The following is a 13199-nucleotide window of genomic DNA, read 5'->3' as shown; positions in this document are numbered from 1 at the left end:
CCCTGACATTGTGTCTCCCCAGACGTCAGGCCTTCCATCGTGAGGGGATGTGAGATCCGGATAGGAAGCTAATTTTGGAGGGAACCAGGCCTAGAAGGAAGAGAGCCCAGGCGGACCCAGGACGGAGGTGGAGCAGACACCCTCCAGGCCACAGCTGCCCCGGGCTTCATTACAGGGAACCCAGTACACCCGGCCAAGCCGGGAGCTCCTGGAGGTGACTGCTCAGGCATCAATAGTTTATAGCAGGAAACCACACTTGGTCTCAGGTCACCGACAGCCGGCTCGGGTGGCCTGGGGCTGGGCCGTGGGGCTGGAGTGGAGGCTGTATCACAGTTACCTTTTGCTCTGGTTTTGATGGGCCTATGGGCCATGGCGGCTCAGGTGCTTGTCCAAGGAGGGGTTTGGGGCCGGGCGCTGTGGCTGCCACCTGTGATCCCAGCACTTTGGGAGGCCGAGGTGGGCGGATGGTTTGAGCCCAGGAGTTTCAGACCAGCCTGGGTGACACAGTGAGACCCCATCTCTATTAAAAATTAAAAAATGAACACTTTCAGGCTGATCACAGTGGCTCCTTCCTGTAATCCCAGCACACTGGGAGGCCGACGTGGGCAGATGGCTTGAGTCCAGGAGTTCAGACCAGCCTGAGCAACATGGCGAAACCCTGTCTCTAAATAAATAGCAAAAGAGCCGGGCGCGGTGGCTCACGATTGTAATCCCAGCACTTTGGGAGGCCGAGGCGGGCGGATCACGAGGTCAGGAGATGGAGACCACGGTGAAACCCTGTCTCTACTAAAAATACAAAAAATTAGCCGGGCGTGGTGGCAGGCGCCTGTAGTCCCAGCTACTCGGAGAGGCTGAGGGAGGAGAATGGCGTGAACCCGGGAGGCGGAGCTTGCAGTGAGCCGAGATCGCACCACTGCACTCTAGCCTGGGCGACAGAGCGAGACTCCGTCTCAAAAAAAAAAAAAAGCAAAAGAAAGATGAGATGAAAATAACAACAGCAAAAAAGAATTTAAAAAAAAAGGAATAAATAAATAGCAGAGGCGGGAGGATCACTTGAGGTCAGGAGTTTGAGACCAGCCTGGACAACATGGTGAAACCCCGTCTCTACTAAAAATACAAAAATTAGCCGGGCGTGGTAGTACCTATAATGGCAGCTACTCGGGAGGCTGAGACAAGAGAATCCCTTGAACCAGGGAGGCGGAGGTTGCAGTGAGCTGAGATCGCGCCACTGCACTCCAGCCTGGGCGACAGAGCGAGATTCTGTCTTCCGGAAAACAAAACAAAGCATAAGCTCATATATATGTGTGTACATATTTGTTTCAATGTATTTTATTGGGATTATATTTTCTACTTCTTTTTCTTTTTATTCTGAGTTGGCTTGCTATGAAACATGCTTCTTTTTTTTTTTTTTTTTTTTTTTGAGACGGAGTCTTGCCCTGTTGCCCAGGCTGGAGTGCAGTGGTGTGATTTCAGCTCACTGCAACCTCCGCTTCCTGGGTTCAAGCGATTCTCCTGCTTCAGCCTCCCGAGTAGCTGGGATTACAGGCACACACTGCCACGCCCGGCTAATTTTTCTATTTTCAGTAGAGACAGGGTTTTGCCATGTTGGCCAGGGTGGTCTTGAACTCCGGACCTTGTGATCCACCTACCGCAGCCTCCCAAAGTGCTGGGATTACAGGCATGAGCCACCGTGCCCAGCCCAAAACATGCTAATATACTAAATCCTGGTGAAAAAATTACTATGTATAATTGCAAGAAATTCACACGACCCTGGAAGAATATAAAATCAGCCTGCGCTGCACCCCTGGCCTCTCTCAGGTATGCAAGCAGTTCAAAGTTTGCTCCATTTGCTTCGGGACTTTTTTCAAAGCCTATTTCCAACCCCCAGAATCTACAAGGACGATACAGATGTTTCTTTTTTCTTTTTCTTTCTTTTTTTTTTTCTTTTTTCAGACGGAGTCTTGCTTTGCTGCCAGGCTGGAGAGCAGTGGTGAGATATTGGCTCACTGCAACCTCCGTTTCCCGGGTTCAAGCGATTCTCCTGCCTCAGCCTCTCAAGTAGCTGGGATTACAGGCGTGTGCCACCACAGCTGGCTAAATTTTTGTAGTTTTAGTAGAGATGAGGTTTCACTAGGTTGGCCAGGCTGGTCTCAAACTCCTGACCTTGTGATCTGCCCACCTGGGCCTCCCAAACTGCTGGGATTACAGGCATGAGCCACCAGGCTGGGGGGCGGGGGGAGGAACAGATGTTTCTAAAATGTTTTACAAGGTAGCAGCATAGTATAACTGTTACATACCTGCTATTGTTCATTTCTTAAGTGGTCCTCAAGACTTTTGTATCCATTTTTTCCCTGATATGCTTGAAAACTAATTTCACATTTCCCAGACTTGTGTAGCCCAACATTTAAAAATAAGAGTTAGGCCGGGGGCGGTGGCTCACGCCTGTAATCCCAGCACTTTGGGAGGCTGAGGCGGGCGGATCACGAGGTCAGGAGATCGAGACCATCCTGGCTAACACAGTGAAACTCCGCCTCTACTAAAAATACAAAAAATTAGCCGGGTGTGGTGGCGGGCACCTGTAGTCCCAGCTACGCGGGAGGCTGAGGCAGGAGAATGGCGTGAACCCCGGGGGCGGAGCCTGCAGTGAGCCGAGATGGCGCCACTGCACTCCAGCCTGGGCGACAGCGAGACTCCGTCTCAAAAAAAATAAATAAATAAATAAGGGGCCGGGCGTGGTGGCTCACGCCTGTAATCCCAGCACTTTGGGAGGCCGAGGCAGCTGGATCACAAGGTCAGGAGATCGAGACCATCCTGGCTAACATGGTGAAACCCCGTCTCTACTAAAAATACAAAAAATTAGCTGGGTGTGGTGGTGGGTGCCTGTAGTCCCAGCTACTCGGGAGGCTGAGGCAGGAGAATGGTGTGCACCCTGGAGGTGGAGGTTGCAGCGAGCCGAGATCGTGCCACTGCACTCCAGCCTGGGTGACAGAGCGAGATGTCATCTCAAAAAAAAAAAAAAATAATAATAATAATAAATAAATAAAAATAAAAGTAGCATTGGCAACAAAGGAGAAATCTAACATCCCCAAAAAATCTAGAGGTAACAACTGGTTAGTATTTTGGATGTTACAGAGGTGTTTTTCTTTTTTGTTTTTTGTTTTTCTTTTGAGACGGAGTTTCGCTCTTGTTGCCCAGGCTGGAGTGCAGTGGTGCAATCTCAGCTCACCACAACCTCCACCTCCCGGGTTCAAGTGATTCTCCTGCCTCAGCCTCCCCAGTAGTTAGGATTGCAAGCATGTGCCACCATGCCTGGCTCATTTTGTATTTTTAGTAGACACGGGGTTTCTCCATGTTGGTCAGGCTGGTCTCAAACTCCCAACTTCAGGTGATCCGCCTGCCTCAGCCTCCCAAAGTGCTGGGATTACAAGCACGCCCGGCTTGGAAACATTGCTTTCGCCTGGCTTGGAAACATCACTTTGAACACTTGCAGACCGTCCCTTCTCCTCCTGGTCGTCTTCCAGATGCAGAAGCTGGTAGCCGAGGGCGTCATCTGTGGGGCCACAGTCCTCTGTGGCCGGGCGGTGCTGCCCCTGGCGTTGGCCCCTCATTCCGCTGGTCCAGCAGTTCCTTCCTGGGGACGTGCAGGGGGAACACAGGCCCTGGCATCGGACACGCAGTCAGCGCACACAGACACATCCGGCCAGCGCCAATGCCACATTCCACACATGCCAACAGCACCTCCCTCCTATCGCTGCCATCCTCCCCAACCCCGCACACCAGCCGCCCCTTCAAAGTGCTCAAGCCTTCCTATCACAACAGCAGAGCCTGACAAACAAGAGGAAAAGCCAGGGCCAGGCACCGTGGCTCACACCTGTAATCCACCAACCTGGGACGTTGAGGTGAGAGAATCACCTGAGCTCAGGAATTCCAGACCAGCCTGGGCAACGTGGCGAGACTCCATCTGGAAATTTTTTTTTTTTTTTTGAGATGGATTCTCCCTCTGTCGCCCAGGGGCACGATCTCACCTCACTGCCACCTCTGCCTCCCGGGTTCAAGCGATTCTCCTGCCTCAGCCTCCGGAGTAGCTGGGATTACATGTGCGCCACCACGCCCGGCTAATTTTTGTATTTTTTTTTTAATTTTTTTTTAATTTTTGTATTTTTAGTAGAGACGGGGGTAGTCTCGAGCTCCTGACCTCAAGTGATCTGCCCGCCTCAGCTTCCCAGATTGCTGGGATTACAGGAGTGAGCCACCGTGCCTGGCTGCTAAATTTTTTTTTTTTTTTTTTTTAATTAGCTGGGCGTGCTGGCGTATGCCTGTGGTCCCAGCTACTCAGGAGGCTGAGGCAGGAGGATCACTTGAGCCCAGGAGGTCGAGGCTGCAGTGGGATGTGATCTTGCCACTACATGCCAGCCTGGGTGACAGAGCGAGACCCTGTCTCTACAAAAATAAAAAAACAATGGGCCGGGCGCGGTGGCTCACGCCTGTAATCCCAGCACTTTGGGAGGCCGAGGTGGGTGGATGACAAGGTCAGGAGCTCGAGACCAGCCCGGCTAACATGGCGAAACCCCGTCTCTACTAAAAATGCAAAAATTAGCCAGGCGTGGTGGCTCATGCCTATAATCCAAGCTACTTGGGAGGCTGAGGCAGGAGAATCGCTTCAACCTGGGAGGCGGAGGTTGTGGTGAGCTGAAGTTGTGCCATTGCACTCCAGCCTGGGCCACAAGAGCGAAACTCTGTCTCAAAAAAAAAAAAAAAAAAAATTTTTGCCAGGCGTAGTGGCATATGCCTGTAGTCCCAGCTACTTAGGAGATTGAGGCAGGAGGCTCATTTGTGCCAGCGGGGTCAAGGCCGCAGCAAACTATGATTACGTCACTGCACTCCAGCCTGGGCAACAGAGTGAGACTCCAGGAAGGAAGGAAGGAAGGAGGGCAGGCAGGCAGGCCACAGTGATCCTTTACCCGCCACCCCGAGCTTCTGGGTCGAGCCAACAGGGTTAAAATTCCCGGGCATCTTCCTAGAAGAAAATTCTAGAATCCGCTGGGCCACTGCAGGCCCCGTCGCCTTCCATCCCCCCTGGATTTCTGGGCAGCTTCCTTTTTTTTTGCTTGTGATAAAATAGGTCCTAACAATAAAAACAAACATACCCAGATGCCCAAGTTTATCTCCACGGCGCAGCCTCTGGGTTCTGGAATTTTCCTGGTCACTTCCAGATATTGTAGAGAATTCCGGAAGAGCACCGCAGACAGCCCAGGCGCGGCCCGGCCGAGGCTTTAGAAACACGTTTTCTTGAATCACCAGATTCCGCCACCAACCTGCAAAGTGCATGGTTTTTTTCTCTCTGCGAATCTCTTGTCTTTGAAACCTTCCGTAGGGGTTCCTGTACCCCCAGAGATTGAACAATTCAAAGCCTTCAGGACTCCTGCCCAGAGGCCCCCAAATCCCCTTCGGTGAGGGCTGCGGCCGGCGAGGAAAGGGCGCTTGACCCTGTCACGAAAGCAAATTCGGTCGGGCCCTCCAGGACCACCTTCTCGTTTTCTCCTGTTTTGCCTCACAGCCAAGAATGAGGTAATAAAACAGAAAGAAACAGAGGCGGGAGGGTTGGGGGCAGCTTGCACGGTCTCTCCAACCACAGTTCCTGCAGCGTTGTCTGGTTTGCACGGAGAGGCTGTTGACGCCTGGACGTCGGTCCTTGGGGGACCTTCGATTTCTCACCAGGTCCAGGGTGGCCCCGGCGGGAGGAGGACCCCGCCCACATTCCTGGGATTCCTTCTCTCCTTCCCACATTGTTTGTTTGTTGACTCTAAATTGGACTCTGCCAGGAATTCCTTTTCGTCTTGGGTTTAGTGGTGAGCAGGAGGGACTTAGCATATCACAGAGGCCCCACAGCCAAGCTACTGGGTGTCCTGGCCCCCTTCAGTTCCCTCCCTTGTCCTCCTCGAGGACCCCCCCAAACCCAGGCACCCACACCACGGGGGGCTGCGGGACCCCGAGCCTCACTCGTGCCGCCGGCCACCCAGCGTGTCCCCTGCATCTTCCCTGGAGACTCACACGCCGCCCCGAGGCCACTCCGCCTCTCCGGATGGATGTCCAGGCCTCCAGCCAGGGCCCAACTCCCGCCCTTCCAGGCTTCGTCTCCCGGGTTGACGGAGGTCGAAAGATCACACGTCCGCTTGCAGGGCAGGCTGGGTCCTGATGGACACTGAGGTCTGGACCTAGATGAGGCCTGGACCTAGATGGTGGCTCAGCCTGAACCCTGGACAGCCTGGAACACAGCCATGCAACTGCTTCTAAGACAAAACCTAGGTGGGGATTAAAGCCACCCTCCCAGGCAGCCTGGCTGGAAACTCAGCCCCCTCTGTTCGCAGACCTTGCAGCCCCCGTCACTGCCGCTGACAGCCCCAGGGTGTGGCTCACAGAGGGACAGCAGGGAGGGAGAGACGGATGGGGTGGGATCCTGGGGGCCTGTGTCTGTCGGAGCGTCTCACTGCCCCAGCCTCCATGGAGTTGTCCGTAGAGCGGGGATTCAGCTGCCTGGTCTGTGGCGACTGTCCCGTGGCCCAGGGGGTGGACGCAACTCTCCTGTGCGACTTTGTTTTTCTGAGACGGGGACTTGCAGTGGCGCGATCTCGGCTCTCTGCAACCCTCGCCTCCCAGGTTCAAGCAATTCTCCTGCCTCAGCCTCCGGAGTAGCTGGGACTACAGGTGTGTGCCACCACGCCCGGCTAATTTTCTTTTCTTTTCTTTTGTTCTTTTTCTTTTTTTTTTTTTTTTTTTTGAGAAGGAGTCTCGCTCTGTTGCCCAGGCAACACTGCGCTGGGGTGCAGTGGCGCGATCTGGGCTCACTGCAAGCTCCGCCTCCGGGGTTCACGCCATTCTCCTGCCTCAGCCTCCCGAGTGGCTGGGACTACAGGTGCCCACCACTACGTCCAGCTAATTTTTTGTATTTTTAGTAGAGACGGGGTTTCACCGTGTTAGGAAGGTCTCGATCTCCTGACCTCATGATCCGCCCGCCTCAGCCTCCCAAAGTGCTGCGATTACAGGCATGAGCCACCATGCCTGGCCACGCCCGGCTAATTTTCTGTATTTTGGTAGAGATGGGATTTCGCCATGTTGCCCAGGCTGGTCTCGAACTCCTGGGTCCAGGCAGTCTGCCCACCTTGGCCTCCCAGAGTACTGAGATTACAGGCATGAGCCACCGGGCCTGGCCCTGCGGTGTGACTTTGACCTCCTCATGGAAGGAAAAAGCAGGATTAAGCGGGGATGATGTCTGTCGGCCCTCAGCAGGAGCATCTGCCAACCTCTCCACGTGGTGGACCTGAGATTGTTCTCTGGAAGCTGGGGTCCGAAAATCGCCAGGCCCAGCCCTGGGTCCTCCACCCTGGCCACTGCCTCTCAGGCGGCCTCTCCCTGCCCCCATCCCTCTGGCACCCCACAGGGCGGCCAGTGCAGACCTGGGTGTGCAACGGCCCCATCAACGTTTGTTTCATGAACAAATAAATGTCTGAATTCAGGGCGCATCCAGGTGTCAGGCTGTTCCAAACACGTCCCCTTTTTCTTTTTGTGAGATGAAGTTCCTTTAACATAGAATTCCAGTGTGGGCAGCCGGGCACGGTGGCTCACGCCTGTCATCCCAGCACTTTGGGAGGGCAAGGCAGGCGGATCACCTGAAGTCAGGAGTTCAAGACCACCCTGACCAACATGATGAAACCCCGTCTCTATTAAAAATACAAAATTAGCTGGGTGTGGTGGTGGGTGCCTGTAATCCCAGCTACTCCTGAGGCTGAGGCAGGAGAATCGCTTGAACCAGGGAGGCAGAAGTTGGGGTGAGTCAGCCGGGCGCAGTGGCTCACGCTTGTAATCCCAGCACTTTGGGAGGCCAAGGCGGGTGGATCACGAGGTCAGGAGATCAAGACCATCCTGGCTAACATGGTGAAACCCTGTCTCTACTAAAAATATCAAAAATTAGCCAGGCGTGGTGGCGGGCGCCTGTAGTGGCAGCTATTCGGGAGGCTGAGGCAGGAGAATGGTGTGAACCCGGGAGGTGGAGCTTGCTGTGAGCTGAGATTGCGCCACTGCACTCCAGCCTGGGGGACAGAGCAAGACTCCGTCTCAGAAAAAAAACAACAACAAACAAAACCGCCACCACCACCACCACCACCACCAACAACAGAAAAGAAAAAGAAATGTCCAGGACAGACAGACCAAGCCACATAGACAGGAAGGGGGTGCATGGATTCCCAGGGCTGGGGAGGGGACGGGGAGTGACAGATGATGCCCCAACCACAAAGGGTGATGGGAATATCCTGGAATTAGAGGTGACGGCGACACAGCAGTGTGAAGGCACCAAATCCCACTGAATAATTCACTACAATGCTTAATTCTGTTTTTTCTTTTTCTTTTCTTTTCTTTTTTTTTTTTTTTCTGAGATGGAGTCTCACTCTGTCACTCAGGCTGGAATGCAATGGCGCAGTCTTGGCTCACTGCAACCTCTGCCGCCCGGGTTCAAGTGATTCTCCTGCCTCAGCCTCCCGAGTAGCTGGGATTACAGGCATCTGCCACCAGGCCTGGCTAATTTTTGTATTTTTAGTAGAGACGGGGTTTTCCCATGTTGGCCAGGCTGGTCTCGAACTCCTGACCTCAGGTGATCCGCCCGCCTCGGCCTCCCAAAGTGCTGGGATTACTGGGATTACAGGCGTGAGCTACTGTGCCCAGCCGATTTTTTTTTTTTTTTTTTTGGTAGAGACGGAGTCTTGCTCTCTCTGTCTCCCAGGCTGTTGTGCAGCGGTGCAATCTTGGCTCACTGCAACCTCCACCTCCCTGGTTAAGGCAATTCTCCTGCCTCAGCCTCCCGATTAGCTGGGATTACAGGCACCTGCCACCACACCCGGCTAATTTTTGTATTTTTAGTAGGGACGGGGTTTTGCCATGTTGGCCAGGCTGGTCTCGATCTCCTGACCTCATGATCTGCCGGCCTCGGCCTCACCAAGTGCTGGGATCACAGGCGTGAGCCACCGTGCCTGGCCCTGGACATTTCATAGAAATGGGATCACACGCTGTGTGGCCTTTCATGTCGGGCGTCCGTCTGAGCCTGACATCTTCAAGGTGCGCCCGCGCTGTGGCCGGCGTCCGAGCCTTGCTCCCCGCTCCTCTCTGTGGCTGAACTGTGTTTCAGCATGTGGAGGGCCGTGCTGTGTCTGTGTGTCCATCGCTGGACACCTGGGTTTCTTCCTTCCACGCATGGCTACCGTGACTTGTGCTGCTGTTTCTGTCCACGCGTGGCTCCCGTGACTCGTGCCACTGTTTCCTTCCACGCGTGGCTCCCGTGACTCGTGCTTCTCTGAACGTGTTTATTGAGAGCCGCCGTGTTTGGTTATCTGGGGTGGATCCCTCGGAGCGGCACCGTGGGGTTACAGGGTGCCACTGTCTGGCTTTCTGAAGCACTGATCCGTGTTTTCCACGGTGGCTGCCGGCTTCCCATTCCCTCCCAGCAGCTGGTGTGGCTTCTCCTCCTGTGGACTAAACCCGGGGCCCAGGCTTCAAATGCCGGGGTGAGGTCTCAGCCTCCATGCAGGGTGTGTGTTCATCATCTGAAAACCATGTGCCCAGGAGGGAGCTGGGAAATTTCAGCAAGTTCAGGCAGTCCTCCTGGAAGCTCCCTGAGACCCGGTGGGCTGGAAAAACCGGCCTGGATGTTTCCTGCCCCAGTTTTCTGAGTCTGGAAGCTCCTTCCCTGAGAAGAGAAGCTCCAGGAGGTCGGTGACAGTCTATGTGTGGCCGCCTGTGGCTTCTTTTTTTGTTTGTTTGTTTTGATTCGAAGTCTCGCTCTGTCGCCCAGGCTGGAGTGCAGTGGCCCAATCTCAGCTCACTGCAACCTCCGCCTCCTGGGTTCAAGCGCTTCTCCTGCCTCAGCCTCTTGAGTAGCTGGGATTACAGGCATAAACCACCACGCCCAGTTAATTTTTGTGTTTTTGGCAGAGACAGGGTTTTGCCATGTTGGCCAGGATGGTCTCGAACTCTTGACCTCAGGTGATCCCAAAGTGCTGGAATTACAGGCGTGAGCCACCACGCCCAGGCTCTATTTTATTATTAAAAAAAAAATTTTGAGCCGGGCGCGGTGGCTCACGCCTGTAATCCCAGCACTTTGGGAGGCTGAGGCGGGTGGATCACAAGGTCAAGAGATCGAGACCACGGTGAAACCCCGTCTCTACTAAAAATACAAAAAAATTAGCCGGGCGTGGTGGCGGGCGCCTGTAGTCCCAGCTACTCGGAGAGGCTGAGGCAGGAGAATGGCGTGAACCCGGGAGGCGGAGCTTGCAGTGAGCCGAGATTGCGCCACCGCACTCCAGCCTGGGTGACAGAGCAAGACTCCGTCTCAAAAAAAAAAAAAAAAAAAAAAATTTTTTTTTTGGCTGGGCATGGTGGCTCACGCCTGTAATCCCAGCACTTTGAGAGGCTGAGGCAGGCAGATCACCTCAGGTCAGGAGTTCGAGACAAGCCTGGCCAACATGGCAAAACCCTATCTCTACTAAAAATACAGAAATAGCTGTCTGGGAAGTGAGGAGTGCCTCTACCCGACCACCCACCGTCTGGGAAGTGAGGAGCGCCTCTGCCCGGCCACCTATCGTCTGGGAAGAAGTGAGGAGCGTCTCTGCCTGGCCGCCCCGTCTGGGAGGTCTACCACGGAGGCCAGAAGCAATGTGGGGGCTGGACATGGTGGCTCACGCCTGTGGTCCCGGCACTCTGGGGGGCGAGGCGGGTTGATCACTTCAGGCTAGGAGTTCGAGACCAGTCTGGCCAACTTGGCGAAACATGAAAAATACAACAGACAAACCAACCAACCAACTCAGTGACAACAAAACAGGTCTACCCTGGAGTCATACTCTAATTTTTTCTATTTTCCTCCCTTTCTGATCCTTTATCCCACTTTCTTTTTCTTCCTCTTCCTTCTCCCTCTTCTTTGTCAAATAGAGGATTGAGTTATTATCACTGATCCATATAAAGTCCCTCTCTCATTTATTTTAACTCCCACCCCCCATTTCTATTCCCCGACTTCCCATGTGCAACCTTCCTAATATGTTTGATACGCATCTTTTTGTTTGTATGTATTTTTAGAAAATGTTTATTGTTTTTGTGTGCAAAAAAAATTAATAAAAAAAAAAAAAGTACAGAAATAGGCCGGGCGCGGTGGCTCACGCTTGTAATCCCAGCACTTTGGGAGGCCGAGGCGGGCGGATCATGAGGTCAGGAGATCGAGACCACGGTGAAACCCCGTCTCTACTAAAAATACAAAAAATTAGCTGGGCTTGGTGGCGGGCGCCTGTAGTCCCAGCTACTCGGAGAGGCTGAGGCAGGAGAATGGCGTGAACCCGGGAGGCAGAGCTTGCAGTGAACCGAGACTGTGCCACTGCACTCTAGCCTGGGCGACAGAGCGAGACTCCGTCTCAAAAAAAAAATAAATAAATAAAAAATAAAATAAAAAAAATAAAAATAAAAATACAGAAATTAGCTGGGCATGGTGGCGGGCGCCTGTAATCCCAGATACCCTGGAGGCTGAAGCAAGAGGATCACTTGAACCCAGGATGTGGAGGTTGCAGTGAGCCGAGATCTCACCATTGCACTCCACCCTGGGTGACAGAGTGAGACTCTAACTCAAAAAAAAAATTTTTTTTTGAGACGAGGTCTTGCTGTCCTGTCCAGGCTGTGGTGCAATGGTGCAGTCATAGCCTACTGCAGCCTCCACCTCCTGGGCTCAAGTGATTCTCCCACCTCAGCCTCCTGAGTAGCTGGAACCATTGGGACCACAGGTGTGCACCATCATGCCTGGCTAATTTTTGTATGTTCTTTTAGAGATTGGGGTTTTGCTATGTCGCCCAAGCTGGTCTCGATCGCCTGGCCTCAAGAAACCCTCCCACCTCGGCCTCCTGAACTGCTGGGATTACAGGCCTGAGCCACTGCCCCCGGCCTGCAGCTCTGCTATTCATAACAGCCCAACCCTGGAAGCGACCAAGACATCCTTCAGCGGGCAAGCAGATAAACATCGAGAATGGAATGTTATCTGGGGCTAAAAGGAAAAGTGAGGAGGCGCCCTAAATGCATATTCTTTTAAAAAAAATAGGCCGGGTCTAGTGGTTCACGCCTGTAATCCCAGCACTTTGGGAGGCCGAGGCGGGTGGATCACGAGGTCAGAAGATCGAGACCATCCTGGCTAACACAGTGAAACCCCATCTCTACTAAAAATACAAAAATTAGCCAGGCGTGGTGGCGGGCACCTGTAGTCCCAGCTACTCGGGAGGCTGAGGCAGGAGAATGGCGTGAATCCGGGAGGCAGAGGTTGTAGTGAGCCGAGATCGCGCCACTGCACTCCAGCCTGGGCTACAAGAGTGAAACTCCATCTCAAAAAAAAAAAGAAAAAACACGTTTATATATATTTTATATATACATTTATTTATATATTTTATATACTTTTTTTTTTTTTTTTTTTTTTACTTTTTCTAGACAGAGTCTCGCTCTGTCACCCAGGCTGGACTGCAGTGGTACAGTCTCGGCTCACTGCAACCTCCGCCTCCTGGGTTCAAGCGATTCTCTGCCTCAGCCTCCTGAGTAGTTGGGATTACAGGCGAGTGCCACCATGCCTGGCTAATTTTTGTATTTTTTTTTTTTTTTTTTTGAGACGGAGTCTCACTCTGTCACCCAGGCTGGAGTGCAGTGGCGCCATCTCGGCTCACTGCAAGCTCCGCCTCCCGGGTTCACGCCATTCTCCTGCCTCAGCCTCTCCGAGTAGCTGGGACTACAGGCGCCCGCCACCACGCCCAGCTAATTTTTTTGTGTTTTTAGTAGAGACGGGGTTTCACCGTGGTCTCGATCTCCTGACCTCGTGATCCGCCCGCCTCGGCCTCCCAAAGTGCTGGGATTACAAGCGTGAGCCACCGCGCCTGGCCCTAATTTTTGTATTTTAGTAGAGATGGGGTTTTACCATGTTGGCCAGGTTGGTCTTGAACTCCTTGCCCCAGGTGATTCACCGGCCTCAGCCTTCCAAAGTGCTGGGATCACAGGCGTGAGCCACTGGGCCCGGCCTATTTTTTAATTTTTTAGATGGAGTCTCCCTCTGCCTCTCAGGCTGGAGTGCAGTGGCGTGATCTCGGCTCTCTGCAACCTCCGCCTCCCAGGTCCAAGGGATTCTCTTGCCTCAGCCTCCT

At 53.3% G+C, this 13199-nt stretch overlaps 2 protein-coding genes across 2 annotated transcripts in view; both read right to left on the bottom strand.

Moving 5' to 3' along the window:
* AZU1 (azurocidin 1) overlaps positions 1-13199 on the bottom strand; it is a 99694-nt gene that overhangs the window by 43045 nt on the left and 43450 nt on the right. The gene's annotated exons all lie outside the window — the stretch shown is intronic.
* On the bottom strand, positions 3246-6280 carry LOC134733279 (uncharacterized). Its single transcript, XM_063622291.1, has 4 exons — positions 6256-6280; positions 6052-6192; positions 5148-5315; positions 3246-3631 (listed from the first exon to the last, which is right to left on the bottom strand). Exons 1-4 carry the CDS (start codon positions 6278-6280, stop codon positions 3357-3359), a joined length of 609 nt encoding a protein of 202 aa, XP_063478361.1. The 3' UTR covers positions 3246-3356.

This window comes from Symphalangus syndactylus, chromosome 17 (genome assembly GCF_028878055.3).
Source record: "Symphalangus syndactylus isolate Jambi chromosome 17, NHGRI_mSymSyn1-v2.1_pri, whole genome shotgun sequence".
In the NCBI taxonomy this organism is placed as follows: Eukaryota; Metazoa; Chordata; class Mammalia; order Primates; family Hylobatidae; genus Symphalangus; species Symphalangus syndactylus.
This window is presented reverse-complemented; position numbering and strand designations above follow the sequence as displayed.

Coding starts and splice junctions, on each gene's coding strand:
- LOC134733279 (XM_063622291.1), bottom strand. CDS start 6,280: ATGGCTGTGTTCCAGGCTGTCCAGG. Junction 5,316..6,051: donor GAGTGGCCTCGGGGCGGCGT/GTGAGTCTCCAG, acceptor TGCACTTTGCAG/GTTGGTGGCGGAATCTGGTG. Junction 3,632..5,147: donor AGATAAACTTGGGCATCTGG/GTATGTTTGTTT, acceptor GCACGTCCCCAG/GAAGGAACTGCTGGACCAGC.